The sequence below is a fragment of the Pristiophorus japonicus genome, chromosome 2, assembly GCF_044704955.1.
Source record: "Pristiophorus japonicus isolate sPriJap1 chromosome 2, sPriJap1.hap1, whole genome shotgun sequence".
Lineage (NCBI taxonomy): Eukaryota > Metazoa > Chordata > Chondrichthyes > Pristiophoridae > Pristiophorus > Pristiophorus japonicus.
In genome coordinates, this window is record NC_091978.1 from 197,897,768 (window position 1) to 197,912,599 (window position 14,832).

General features: G+C 41.9%; 2 protein-coding genes across 2 annotated transcripts in view; one reads left to right on the top strand and one right to left on the bottom strand.

Annotated features, from left to right (window-relative positions):
• The window catches only part of LOC139232935 (leucine-rich repeat-containing protein 4B-like), a 61,413-nt gene extending 60,911 nt beyond the window's left edge, over positions 1-502 (top strand). The window contains exons 6-7 of the mRNA XM_070863430.1: positions 46-211; positions 324-502. Of these exons, the coding sequence (XP_070719531.1) occupies positions 46-211; positions 324-502 (345 nt within the window). The remainder of the gene's footprint in view (positions 1-45; positions 212-323) is intronic.
• Positions 503-6,473: 5,971 nt separating this feature from the next.
• zcchc4 (zinc finger, CCHC domain containing 4) overlaps positions 6,474-14,832 on the bottom strand; it is a 131,513-nt gene continuing 123,154 nt past the window's right edge. The window contains exon 13 of the mRNA XM_070870721.1: positions 6,474-7,956. Within this exon, the coding sequence (XP_070726822.1) occupies positions 7,791-7,956 (166 nt within the window). The 3' untranslated portion in view covers positions 6,474-7,790. The remainder of the gene's footprint in view (positions 7,957-14,832) is intronic.

Below are 14,832 nucleotides of genomic sequence, written 5' to 3' on the forward strand. Positions count from 1 at the left end.
TTCATACAGGCTGTAATATTGGGCTCTTGTTCTTCACAGTTGCAGGTACAGCTGGATATGTTGTGTGACAGTCCCAACAGCCTCCGAGGACTCTGGATGAGCCAATTGTCACTCACTCTTTTTAACTGCTCAAAGGAGCCTAATTTAGCATCTTTACCAAAAGCATTTCATGTAAACAAAACTGGTATTGTACATTCATTCCTTGGAAAAGGTAACATTCAAATATTATTGCGTGTTCTAGTTATTAAGTTGTGTATTTTTATTTTATTTTCATGACAGCTTTTTTCGCCCCAATTGGTGACTATTTTTTTGCATTTTATCAGGGACCACTGGCATCATAATTGTTGCTGCAACTGCACCTTTTCTTCTCATCATCTCAATATATTTATCATCAGTGAAGACAATTCAGCAGTCATTTCTCATGAGACACTGTGGTTGTAACAGTGTAGAATCTGTTCAGCAAGAGGGAGAGGAGCCAGACACAACCAGTTCTCTTATATAAGCAGGATGCATGTTGCATTCTCAATACCTGCGTCTACAACACTTAAATTAACATAAACCAATGCAACTCTGGCCGACAGCTGCAAACATCAGACATATGATCCCAAAGCCCAACAGTTTTTGATTCTTGGTCTGCACTAATGTACTCTGCATCCAATATGGTGAATGAAGATTTGGAAAGAAATAAAGAAAAAGCTTGCATTTATATACCTTTCCCAACTTCAGGATGTCCCAAAGCACTTTACAGCCAACAAAGTATTATTTTTGCAGCCAATGATTTACAAAAACCTTCAGCCATATTTGCCAATGCAGTGAACGAAACAACATGAGGTCATTAGTTTTAAAGTGGTAAAGATATATCATTTTAATAAGTGAATAAGTGTTTGGATTCAACAGATCTTTTGGGTCACAGCCTTTTTCACTTTATCTCCTGTTGATTGCTACATACCTAGAACATTCTTCCCATTGACTTCTGTTAGTCATATATTTAAGATAAGATAACATTTAAATATGATGATTCTTAAATTATAGAAATGACAGTGTGGTACAAGAGTTTCATATTTGTTTACAAAGAGCTTATTTTTAATCTTAGTGTCTTCAGGTATTTGGTCTGTTTACATTTGAATTGCCCATGTTATCCTTCTACGGTAGTGTTTTGAAAGATTGAGAAGCATCCTTAGGATACACATCAAAGACAGCCTGATTATCATTTTGGGAACCCATCAATGGTGTACAAGACTTTTCTTATTCACTCCATAGTATAATTTCTATTGCTACAGTTTGAATATTATTTAAGGTTTATTAAAGCGAGGACATGGGGAGGGGGGGGGGGGGAAAGAGCAACAAATGTAAACTAGATAGCCAGTAATATAGGCAATGATCACACAATGAAGACAATTCAAAATGAAATAAACTTCAGACACTTCAAATGAGGCTAGGATAGAGGGTGGTAGAGAAATTATGTGGAGAATAAATGACATGCAAAAGAGTGACGAAGGCTGTACCAAATGTCAATAATCTTTGTTTCTTTTTCAATAATCTTCCAACACTGTAAAGCATCAGATTAACTGGTCATGTATCTAATTGCTGCATGTAGGATCTATTTGTGCACAAAATGGCTGCCACATTTGCTTTTATATCAATCAGTGTATTTCAAAGTAATTCAACATCAACTTGTATTTATATAGTGCCTTTAACATAGTAAAACGTCCCAAGGCGCTTCACAGCAGCATTATGAAACAACATTTTCCACAGAGCCATATAAGATATTAGTGCAGGTGACCAAAAGCTTGGTTAAAGAGGTAGGTTTTATGGAGCATCTTACAGGAGGAAAAAGAAGTAGAGAGGTGGAGAGGTTTAGGCAGGAAATTCCAGAGTATGGGCCGAGGCAGCTGAAGGTACAGCCACCAACGGTGGAGCAATTAAAATCAGGGATGCTCAAGAGGCCAGCATTACAGGAGTATATATATTTCAGGGGCAGGGGGGAGGGGGGGGGTGCATGGAGGAGATTATCAAGATAGGGAGCAGCAAGGCAATGGAGGGATTTGAAAACGAGGATGAGAATTTTTAAATTGAGGCTTTGCTTAATCGGGAGCCAATGTAGGTCAGCGAGCACAAGGGTGATGTGTAAACGGGACTTGGTGCATGTCACGACACAGCAGCAGAGTTTTCGATAACCTCAGGTTTACTGCGGGTAGTACGTGGGAGGCCAGCCAGGAGTGCATTGGAATAGTCAAGTCTACATAAGAATATAAGAACGTAAGAAGTAAGAGCAGGAGCCCACCATTCAATAAGATCATGGCTGATCTGATCTTGTTCTCATAACCCTCGACTCCCCAATTGTTCAAAAATCTGTCTATCTCCGCCTTGAATATATTAAATGACTCAGCCTCCACAGCTCTCTGGGGTAGAGAATTCCAAAGATTCACGACCCTCAGAGAAGAAATTCCTCATATTCTCTGTCTTAAATGGGCGACCCCTTATTCTGAACCTAGTTCTAGATTCCCCCACAAGTGGAAATATCCTCTCAGCATCTACCTTGTCCAGCCCCCTCAGCATCTCCTATGTTTCAATAAAATCAACTCTCATTCTTCTAAATTCCAATGAGTATAGGCACAACCTGCTCAACCTTTCATAAGACAACTCTTTCACCCCAGGAATCAATGTAGTGAACCTTCTCTGAATTGCCTTCATGCAAGTATATCCCTCTTTAAATACGGAGACCAAAACTGTACACAGTACTCTAGGTGTGGTCTCGCCAATGCCCTGTACAGTTGTAGCAAGGCTTCCCTGCTTTTATACTCCATTCCCTTGCAATAAAGGCCAACATTCCATTTGCCTTCCTAATTACTTGCTGTACCTGCTTGTTAACTTTGTGTGTTTCATATACGAGGGCACCCAGATCATAGAAACATAGAAATTAGGTGCAGGACAGACCATTCGGTCTTTTGAGCCTGCACCGCCATTCAATAAGATCATGGCTGATCCTTCTATACTGCAGCATTCTGTACTGTCTCCATAATATTCTGCTTTTCTATTCTTCCTACCAATGTGCATAACCTCACATTTTCCCACATTATACTCCATCTGCAAAATTTTTGCCCATTCACTTAACCTATCTATATCCCTTTGCAGACTCTTTGTGTCCTCCTCACAACTTGCGTTTCCACCATATCTTTGTATCATCAGCAAATTTGGCTACAGTGCACTCGAACCTTTCATCCAAGTAATTGATATAGATTGTAAATAGTTGAGGGCGCAGCACTGATCCATTACGGTTTGGCAACCTGAAAATAACCCATTTATCCCAACTCTCTATTTTCTGTTAGTTAGCTAATTCTCGATTCATGCTAATATATTATCCAAAACACCGTGAGCTCTTATCTTGTGCAGTAACCTTTTATGTGGTGCCTTATCGAATGCCTTTTGGAAATCCAAATACACTACATCTACTGGTTACCCCGATCCATCCTGCTCATTACATGCTCAAAGAACACTAATAAATTTGTCAACCATGATTTCCCGTTCATAAAACCATGTTGACTCTGCTTGATTGTATTTTGATTTTCTAAATGTCCTACTCCCTTAATATTCCAGCATTTCCCCAATGACAAATGTTAGGCTAACTGACCTATAGTTTCCTGCTTTCGAGCTCCCTCCTTTCTTGAATAGAGGCATTACATTTGCATTTTCCAATCCGCTAGGACCTTTCCAGAATCACAGGAATTTTGGAAGTCTAGAGGTAACAAAGGCATGGATGAGGGGTTCAACAGCAGATAAGCTAAGCGGTGGAATCGGGCAATGGTAGAGAGGTGGAAATAGATGGACTTGGTGATAGCGCGGGTATGTGGTTGGAAGCTCAATTCTGGGTCAAATAACACCAAAGTTGTGACCAGTCTGTTTCAGCCTCAGACAGATGCTAGGGAGAAGGATGGTGTTGGTGGCTGGGGAACAGAGTTTGTGGCAGGGACCAAAGACAATGGCTTCAGTTTTCCCACTATTTAGATCAATGTTAAGTGTATTGAGACATTTCTCAGACATGATAAGAAAGCTTGCATTTATATAGGGTCTCAACACATCCTCAGGACTTCTCAAACAACAAATGAGATGAATGAGCAATTAATCTGTGTTTAGTGGTGTTGTCTGAGGGATGAATGTCAGTCAGGACACTGGGATCCTGCACTTCTTCAAATAGTGCCATAGGATATTTTATGTCCACCTGAACAAACATCTTAATGTTTCATCCAGAAGATGGCACCTCCAATAATGACCATAATTCAGCCAGATTCAATGCATCCCAGACTGTTGAGCGAAGTAAAAGAGGAAATAGCTTTTTGTGGTATATATCGATTTAGATTTGAATATAGGGAGTATGATTATAAGAAGTTTGCAGACGACGTTAAAATTGGCTGTGTGATTGATAATGAAGGGGAAAGTTATGGGCTGCAGGAGGATATCAATCTACTGGTCAGGTAGGCAGAGCAGTGGCAGATGGAATTTAATTCTGAGAAGTGTGAGGTGATACACTTTGGGAGGGCTAATAAGGAAACGGCATACACATTAAGCAGTAGGCCACTTAATAGTGTAGATAAACAAAGGGACCTTGGAGTGCTTGTCCACAGATCCCTGAAAGTAGGCAGCCAGGTGAATAAGGTGGTTAAGAAGGCATACGGAATGCTTGCCTTTATTGGCCAAGGCATAGAATATAAGAGCAGGGAGGTTATGCTTAAATTGTACAATACTTTGGTTAGGCCACAGCTGGAGTACTGGTTGCCGTATTATGGGAAGGACGTGATTACACTAGAGAGGGTACAGAGGAGTTTTACTAGGATGCTGCCTGGAATGGAGAATCTTAGTTATGAGGACAGATTGGATAAGCTGGGTTTGTTCTCATTGGAACAGAGGAGGTTGAGAAGAGACCTCATTGAGGTGTACAAAATATTGAGGGGCCTGGACATAGTGGATAGTAAGGGCTTATTTCCATTGGTGGAGCGGTCTATTATGAGGGTCATAGTTTTAAGGTGATTGGTGGAAGGCTTAGAGGGGATTTGGGGTGGGGGAGGGCTTCTTTACGCAGAGGGTTGTGGGGATCTGGAACTCGCTGCCTGGAAGAGTGGTGGATGCAGAAACCCTCACCACTTTTAAGAGATGGTTGGATGGGCACTTATGTGCTGTAACCTGCAGGACCGAGAGCTGGTAATTGGGATTAGACTGGATGACCTATTGCTGGCCGGTGCAGATATAATGGGAAGTATTGCAGGGAATCGAATACAGCCAGGGTGATCTCCTGGACTAGTTTTGATCGTCTGGATGGGTCGGAGAGGAATTTTTCCAGATTTTTTTCTCCCTAAACTGACCTGGTTTTTGCCTTTCCCAGGAGATCACATGACTCCGGTTGGGGTGGTGTGTAGAATGTTTCAGTATAATGGGTGTGGCAGTTGTGTGAGGTGGACTGGTTGGGCAGGGTGCTCTTTGCCTTTCCGTCATTGTTAATAGGTTCAAATGTAACCTTCAGGGCTGCTGACTGAGGGCCATGCGGCTCTTTGTCGGCCAGCGTGGACACGATGGGCCGGAATGGCTTTCTTCTGCGCTGTAAATTTCTGTGTTTCTATAATGAAGCACTCCCTCAGTACTGCAGTGGATTGTCAGCCTAAATTATGTGCTTAAATCCTGGAGTGGGGCTTGAACCTATAACCTTCTGACTTAGAGGCTATTAACTGAGCCAAGCTGATACTAAGATGTTACATAAGTATGTCTTTCTTACAAATGGCCTACTTAATGACAGACATATTGAAATCAACCTTATTCCAAGCAACAGTTTACTGCATGTTTTTGGATTAGGGTTTAAGAGCCGACAACGTCCTAGTTTAACATAAATAAGATTAGATGACAGGGTCCCCAGTGGTTCAGTGCTTAAATGCATTCTGTAGTGTGGCACTGAGCAATACAGATCAGGAATGCCCCAAGTTCAGTCCTTGATAGAAGTGAATTGGCTGATCGCAATAGGGGCCCTACAATTCTTTCCCTGGGCTAGGAAAGTGACAAGTTATTGAGGCCTCCTACTTTTGATAGCTACACACATGCACCTTCCAGCAGGAATACTTATCAGTTAAGGACAGTATTAGATTCTGCTGTAATGTTTGCCACAAGATACTTAGTTGTTTGGTCATTTTCCACTCGATGAAGATATGTACAGGATAAAAGAAGAAAGAATCTTTCTCTGAGTTTAGTGAAGAAATTAACTTATTACTGTTTTCAAGTAAAAACTTGAATAAAACCATGAAGCTAATAACAAAGTGGTGACTTATTAAAAGGTCTAATTGCTGTGCAAGTTTGTTGTCTACGGAACCAGCTGAAGTCCAGAGCAGAACCAAAAGGATTAACTAAATGTATAACATCAAGCTTCAGATATTACTCTCCTATCATAAAAATGGCTTCAATTATTCTGCATACTTAACAGGCAAGCCTTTTCTTTTTCATTTAAATACCATCTTTTATACAAGTAAAATCATAAGCATCACGTTTGACTACTAAAGGCAATTACTGACAGAGGGTAAAATGCGAGAAGAATCTATGGCAACAGCACAACAAATCACGGCGTTACTCTGTAACTAATTCAAAGACTTCCCAATTCACACATAAAATTATTAAAGTAAAAAATATTGTAAATCACAATATTAATTTTAACAATTCACAGCCAGGTATTTCACATGTAATATAAATAGTGCTACAGTTTGTAAGTTCAGCAATATTCCTAATGGAGAGACCCCATTGTTATTGTTTATTTTAAATTAACATGTTCCTCCGTTGTAACAATAAATGATTTATAGCTCAGAAAAGAAAACAAAAGAACAAAGCAGCATATTCAAATCCACAGAATACCTCGTCTATTAGAAATTCTGCAATTGAAGAGCTCTCATGCCCTGATTGAGCTGTGTGGATCCCATTTACCTTTAAGAAGCAAGGTCTTTGATCTGGCCCCTTTGATATTTTTCAAGTGAGTTATTTTGTTTAAACTTGAAACAGTACTGTACAGGGTCAAATATTTGAATGCAAGATTAATCTAAAGAAAAAACATGAAAGCAGCTTGTGTGCTCTTCCTCTAAAGTCAAATGCAATCTCAACAAACTCAAATTAATTAAACAGACAAAATATAAATAAAGTCTTGGAATATTTGGTCTCCGTATCCTCTTAGGAGGATGTGTTAGGGAGTAAGTGACAATGTTAAATACTATTCAACTTGCCTTATTTACAGGGAAGCCAAAATTAAATAAAATGAATGTTTTATTGATAACTCTGCATATGTAAATACAGTTAAAAGATCACACTTATTTCAAAGAACTTTCCATTCAAATCAAATCAGAACATACATTTAGAAAAATATAAAAGTGACATTTCACAACTGCTGTATTAGTGCCGAAAACTTAATTCAGATATTTTACAATCCAGACTTAAAGCCACTCAGATTTTTACACCAATGGATGATGGTGATTTTATATCTCTGCTAACATTTCCAAGGTCTTTTAAAATTATTTCTACACAAGTGTTGCACGTTTATGCAACTCTTACTTCCAGATTAGTAGAGACCGAGTATTGTGTCCGACATTTATAGCAAAAAAGGCACTTAGTGATTAGTGATGAAGGAGCTGTGTAAAGATGCACCCCACTGACAATCGCAATGACTTAAAGATTCTCCATGAAAAAGGTTTACTGTTCTTGTGAAGGCAGAAACTAGGCAGTGTTCATCCAGGAAAGCATCAATATCTAGCACTCCACACAGTCTTTCCCCTTCATTTCTGACTCTTCTTTCTCTTTTGTCTTTTTGATTTCACAGTTGCCCGTTTGATAGTTTTCTTCTTTCTTGTACTCATTTTTTGGGCTTGTTTTTTAGATTTGTTTGTGGCAGTCTCTTCATCCGTCTCTAAAAATTTTCTTTTATGTGGTTTTGCCTTTTCACTGTATACAGGAGAAAATAAATCATAAAGAATCCAATAGCTTTAATAAATTCTAAATTGCAGTACGTGGTGTGTTGCATAAGAACATAAGAAATAGGAACAGGAGTAGGCCATATGGCCCCTCGAGCTTGCTCCGCCATTCAATAAGATCATGGCTGATCTGATCATGGACTCAGCTCCACTTGCCCGCCCGCTCCCCATAACCCATTATCGTTTAAGAAACTGTCTATCATTGTCTTACATTTATTCAATGTCCCAGCTTCCACAGCTCTCTGAGGCAGCGCATTCCACAGATTTACAACCCTCGGAGAAGAAATTTCTCCTCATCTCTGTTTGAAATGGGCGGCCCCTTATTCTAAGATCATGCCCTCTAGTTCTAGTCTCTCCTATCAGTGGAAACATCCTCTCTGCATCCACCTCGTCAAGCCCCCTCATAATCTTATACGTTTCAATAAGATCACCTCTCAATCTTCTGAATTCCAATGAGTAGAGGCCAAACATACTCAACCTTTCCTCATAAATCACCCCTCTCATCCCCAGAATCAACCTAGTGAACCTTCTCTGAACTGCCTCCAAAGCAAGTATATCCTTTTGTAAATATGCACCAAAACTGCACGCAGTATTCCAGGTGTGGCCTCACCAATACCTTATATAGCTGTAGCAAAACTTCCCAGCTTTTATACTCCATCTCCTTTGTAATAACGGCCAAGATACCATTGGCCTTCTTGATCACTTGCTGTACCTGCATACTATCCTTTTGTGTTTCATACACAAGTATCCCCAGGTCCCGCTGTACTGTGGCACTTTGCAATCTTTCTCCATTTAAATAATAATTTGCTTTTTGATTTTTTTCTGCCAAACTCACACTTTCCAACATTATACTCCATCTGCCAAATTTTTGCCCACTCACGTAGCCTGTCTATGTCTTGGTGCAGATTTTTTGTGTCCTCCTCACACATTGCCTTTCCTCCCATCTTTGCATCATCAGCAAACTTGGCCACGTTACACTCAGTCCCTTCTTGCAAGTCATTAATATAGATTGTAAATAGTTGGGTCCCAGCACTGATCCCTGCGGCACCCCACTAGTTACTGGTTGCCAACCAGAGAATGAACCATTTATCTCGACTCTCTGTTTTCTGTTAGTTAGCCAATCCTTTATCCATGCTAATATAGTACCCCCCAATCCCGTGAACTTCTATCTTGTGCAATAATCTTTTATGTGGCACCTTGTCAAATGCCTTCTGGAAGTCCAAATACACATCCACTGGTTTCCCTTTATCCACCCTGTTCGTTACATCCTCAAAGAATTCCAGCAAATTTGTCAAACATGACTTCCCCTTCATAAATCCATGCTGACTCTGCCTGACTGAATCTTGCTTTTCCAAATGTTCTGCTACTGCTTCTTTAATAATGGACTCCAACATTTTCCCAACCACAAATGTTAGGCTAACTGGTCTATAGTTTCCTGCTTTTCATCTGCCTTTTTTAAATCTCTTAAGACCCTAGGATGCAAGCCATCAGGTCCAGGGGATTTATCTGCTTTTAGTCCCATTATCTTAGTGAGTACCACCTCCTTAGTGATTGTGATTGTGTTAAGTTCCTCCCCCACTATAGCCCCTTGACTATCCACTGTTGGAATATTGTTAGTGTCCTCTTTCGTAAAGACTGAAAATATTTGTTCAGAATTTCTGCCATCTCCATGTTCCCCATTACTAATTCCCCGGTCTCGTCCTCTAAGGGACCAACATTTACTTTAGCCACTCTTTTCCTTTTTATGTCACTTTAGAAACTCTTGCTATCTGTTTTTTATATTTTATATTAGTTTACTTTCATAGTCTATCTTCCCTTTCTTCATTTTTTTAGTCGTTCTTTGCTGGCTTTTAAAAGCTTCCCAGTCTTCTGTCCTCGCAGTAGTTTTGGCCACTTTGTATGCCCTTTTTTAAATTGGATACTGTCCTTTATTTCTTTAGTTAGCCACGGATGGCTATCTTTTCTCTTACACCCGTTCCTCCTCACTGGAATATATTTTTCTTGAGAGTTGTGAAATATCTCCTTAAATGTACACCACTGTTCTTCAACCATCCTACACTTTAATCTATTTTCCCAGTCCACTTTAGCCAACTCTGTCCTCATACCTTCATAGTCTCCTTTATTTAAGCTTAGTACGTTGGTTAGAGATCCAACTTTCTCGTCCTCCATCTGAATTTGAAATTCAATCATGCTATGATCACTATTCTGAGGGGATTTTTTACTAGGAGATTGTTTATTAATCCTGTTTCATTACACAGGACCAGATCTAAGATAGCCTGCTCATTTCAGTGAGATGAAACTCAATCTAGCCCTGAAAATGGCAGATCAATCAAATGAAGCAGAGAAAACTATGGGCTAGAATTTTCCTAAAATCCGCCATCACCGGATTGCTGCCCAAAAAGATCGCTAAGATTCTTCAAATAACAGCAGCGAAAAATTGCATAAAAAAAGGGATAAAATAGCATCTGGTGAGAAAATGAATTTTACACGTAGGTTCTTGGCGATTAAACGCGATCCTGGGCAAATTAAGCGGTTCTTAACCAAAATGGGCGGTAATTACTCAAATTTAGACTGAGACTGCGGTTGGGCCTAGGGAGGGGAGAAAACACAAAAAATATTTTTTCAATTAATCAAAAAATAAAAAAAATCAGAACATATTCTCAAGACCCTTTTTAACTTAATCGCTGTAAAAGAATTTTAACTTACCTTTTCTTTGCAGGGGTACTTGCCTTCCACCTTGCTTCGGCTGCTTTTCATGGGCAGTTTTTTCGATCTTACCTACGGGTCACCGCTGAGTCAAAACTTGGACGGTAGTGTTTTTTTCAGCGGTGCACGTGGGCGACCCACTCCCCAGCGAGATTTTGAAAATGCCGGCGGAACTCTTTTTAAAAAAAAAATGAAGTGGAAATTTTCGCCGGGTGGTTTTCTGCCGAAACGAGCAGTACACCGGCGAGAAAACCGCCAAAAATGAAGAGGAAATTCTAGCCCCAAGAGATGTAAAATTAGGAAGAGTTTTGATGGAGTGAGGAGGGAAAGACTATTTCCTGTTTGGAAAGTCAGTGACAGTGGGTCATCAATTTAAAATGGTCAGAGAGTGATGGAACAAATTAAAAGTTTCTTTACACATAGGTTTTTGGAGCATGGAATGCTTTACCACAAGGGGTAGTTGAGATAGAGACCAATGCTTCTTTTAAAGAAAAATTGGATAACTATTTGAAGCGAAGGAAGATACAGGGCTATGGGAAGGGAACGGTACAATAGGATTTGTTTTGGATTGCTGAAACAAAGCGATGACGCAGACACAATGAGCCAAATGACCTCCTTCTGTGCTGTAAACTTCTATGGTTCTTTGAACCAGAAGTGGGAGATTTTTAAATACAAGATGAATAAATATAAATATAATACATTTCTATTAGGAGTAAAATAGATATGCCAATGAATAGATTTCATTGAGTAAGTAGAGAGGTTAAAGCAAAAGGGAGTTTAAAAAAGAGGTATATGATAAATATAGGAAGATAGTACAGAATACAGAAAAATATATAAAGTATTGATGGGAAATAAAGAGAGATAATTAGGAAGGCTGGGGAGTTTGAAAGAAGACTGGTGATCATACCTAAAAGGGAATAGCAAGGGTATTTAAAAGCACATATAAAATAAAAGGATAGTTAAAGAAAGGATAGGATTACTTGAACATAAAAGGGGCCATCATGTACTTGAACATGATGGAATAGTGGAGACGATTATTCATTATTTCATCCAAGGTTTGTGTGTATTTTTGTTTGAAGAAAGTGGGATGGTAGGACTACCCGAAGAGGATGTGGATGGGCCACTATTGGAGATAAATATGCAGAAGGAATTTTTTATTAACAAATTGATTGAATGGAACTAAAAAGTCACCAGGAGGCATTAACTATAATTTTCTAAACATACTTGGAGACTGGGAGACTGGGATTGCGTCAAATGGGGCAACACTATAATCTGTTCAGGAAAGCAAAAAGGTGTAAACCAAGAAATTATAGGGCAGTATGTCTTACCTAAGTTATGGTTAGTATACGTTTAGAAATCATTGGATTAATCAGTGATAGTCAACATGGATTTGTAAAAGACAATTGTGTTTGACAAATCTCATTGACATTTTTGAGACCAAGGGCATAAAGGATAGCATAGACATAGATTTTCAGAAGGCATTTGATCAGATGTCACATAAGGAACTGGTTATGAAAATGAAAGTATGTTGTATTAAAGGAAATTATGGGGCAAAATTACCCTGCGTCCCAATTGGGGGTGGTAACAATCTGGGGCTGGGATTTTCTGCGCCCGGAGCAGAAGTCCCGTCCCTGCTGCTGAATTCGGCCTACTGTCCCTCAAAGGAAGCCGAGTGCAACCTCGTGCGTCCACTTCTTCTGGGGGAAGTTACCAGGGCACTACTGGGGCGGTGAGGAAAACGCTACGTGGATGCTCTGCGTAGTGCTGACGCGCTTCAACGCCCCTCACCTTCGCTTAAAGGGGAGGGCCGCTGCGCACTCTGCAAGGCCTCTGATGGCCTCCACTAGGCCACGTGGGCAGCCTGGGACCAGGCCTGCAGCCTGGCATCCAAAACTGAGTGTCTGGCTCCACAATGGTGGCCCGGACCATGCAAGGGTTTCCATCGTAGACCGGACCCAAGAGTCATCAATCAACAAAAGATGGCGGCCCGGGCACTGACCCCTTTAATGAGTGCCCCAAGAGCGGATGTTGGCCAGCTTTGCGACCTACAAAGCTGGCTGACATCCGCTCACGCCAGCCTCGTGGCCCATGGGGCAATTTCCTCGGTGGGGCGTTAAGGGGTCGGCGCGTGGCGGTGAGGGAATGCTACGCACCGTGATGACGTCATCGCCTGTTGTGTGGCGACCAGGGCGCGAACCGAGGGGCGCGGCACAACCGTGGCAACGCCTCCAAACTCCCGGGGCAATTTCTCGGGAGGCGGTAGCGCCCCTCCCGTGCGAAAAGTCTCTTTCATCCCATTAGCGCCCTCCGGAGGCGCTAATGAGGCTTTAAAACGGGGCAATTTCACCCTCCAAGGGCTAGACTTTCCACTTCACATCACCCATATATCGCCCAAAATGGCCTTTCATCGCCCATTTGAACAAAATAGTGGAAATTCAGGCTGGAGCATCGCCGAAAAATTATCCCCCTGACTTTCGGCTCACATCGCCAAGCTGATCGCTGAGCTGTCACCCGTACATCGCCCATCCCAACTTTCGGCACATTGCCGGGCTGATAGCTCGCCGAAAACAACGCTGGAAAATAGTTGCTTTTTCCTGGCCTCCTCACAGAACCCGGCACTACAGGCGCCCTTTTGAACGTCGGAGGAAGGGAGAAGGCTACTAAAAAAACAAGGGGTTTTTAACATCCTTTTACTGAAGGATCCACTCACATTTATACATATATTTATATTTAAATGTATAACAGTTGCATTACTTAAGTTTACTTACGTTATTAAAAGACAATGCACAACAATTGTAAGATTCAACAAAACTTTATTAACAATTTCAATTTTAAACACCACAAACCCCCCACTCACCCAGCACCCCCCCCCCCCCAAAAGAACCAGCAACAGTAACAAGAACAAGAAAAACACGGACAACAATAACTCCCTACCTGCGGCCAGGTTTCCTTTCAGATCCTGGACACCCCCCGTGTTCTAGCCCCACCCGCCCGTTTTGGTCCCCTGGTACCGAGACGACGCGGGCATGCAGCGGGCAACACCAAGACTCTGTGCCGTGGTGGGGGTGATGGTGGCACAATCGGTTGTTGGGGGGGATATTGGAGGAGAAGACGAAGCACGGGCAGGGGCATCATTTTCCAAGTCAGAAGGAAGTGCTTCCTCCTGACTCGCTTGTGTGTTGGGGGTTGTGCTTCGATCGATCACGGCACCTTGGGGTGCAGCACCAAGCACAGCAGTAATGCATATCACAAGGCATTGGTGGCGGCGGTCTGTGCACGCATCTCCTCCAGCGTTTGCTGCATTGCCTCCGCTTGGGCAGCAGACACCCGGGAAAATTCCCGTGCGAACCGTTGGAGATGCTCACGATTTATCACGAGCGTCTCTTCGCACAGGGAGATCAAGCCATCTATCCGATCGTCCACTGCAGGCGAGTGCTGAGCTCGCTGACCCGATCTCCGTGGGGTCGTCGTGCGCACTACAATGCACCTTGACATTGCCGGCTGCACACCGCTTGTACCGGTGCCTCTTCAGTCGCAATAGCAACTTCTACGGTGGCTGCAGGTTCATCCTCTTTGTGGCTTCCTCCATTTCTTCCTCCTCCTCTGGCTCAGTCGTATCCTCCTCCTCCTCCTCCTCCTCCTCCTCCTCCTCTTGTGCGGCCTCCACTTGACCTTCAAAGCACAATTGAGCCTATTGAGCTTATTAGAACAGAAGGGTACACATTATCGACAAGACTTTACATAATGTATCATGTGGATTTAACTGCCCCAGAAAACCTGCCGCGGCTGCATCAGTCGCAGATGGACACTGGGGGTTTATGGGGAGCACACAGAGAAGGGGACAGTTGGCCAGATGACCTTCCCCTGTTCTTATTGCTTATGTTCTTGTGTTGTCAACCTGAGAGTAGCACAAAGGCTGCATTCATGACATGACATGACATCATCCATACATTGCATTTTAATTAAATTATGTTACATTACTTTAAAACTGTTCCACACATTACTCACGTGATGCATGGGAGGGTCCCGCAACACCACGGGTGGTGGCCGAGCGACTGGTGGTCCCCACCAGCGATACTGCACGCTACTCCAGTTCACTTAAAGACTGCATGTAAGCAGGGCCCCCTCTGGTGCACCTCCA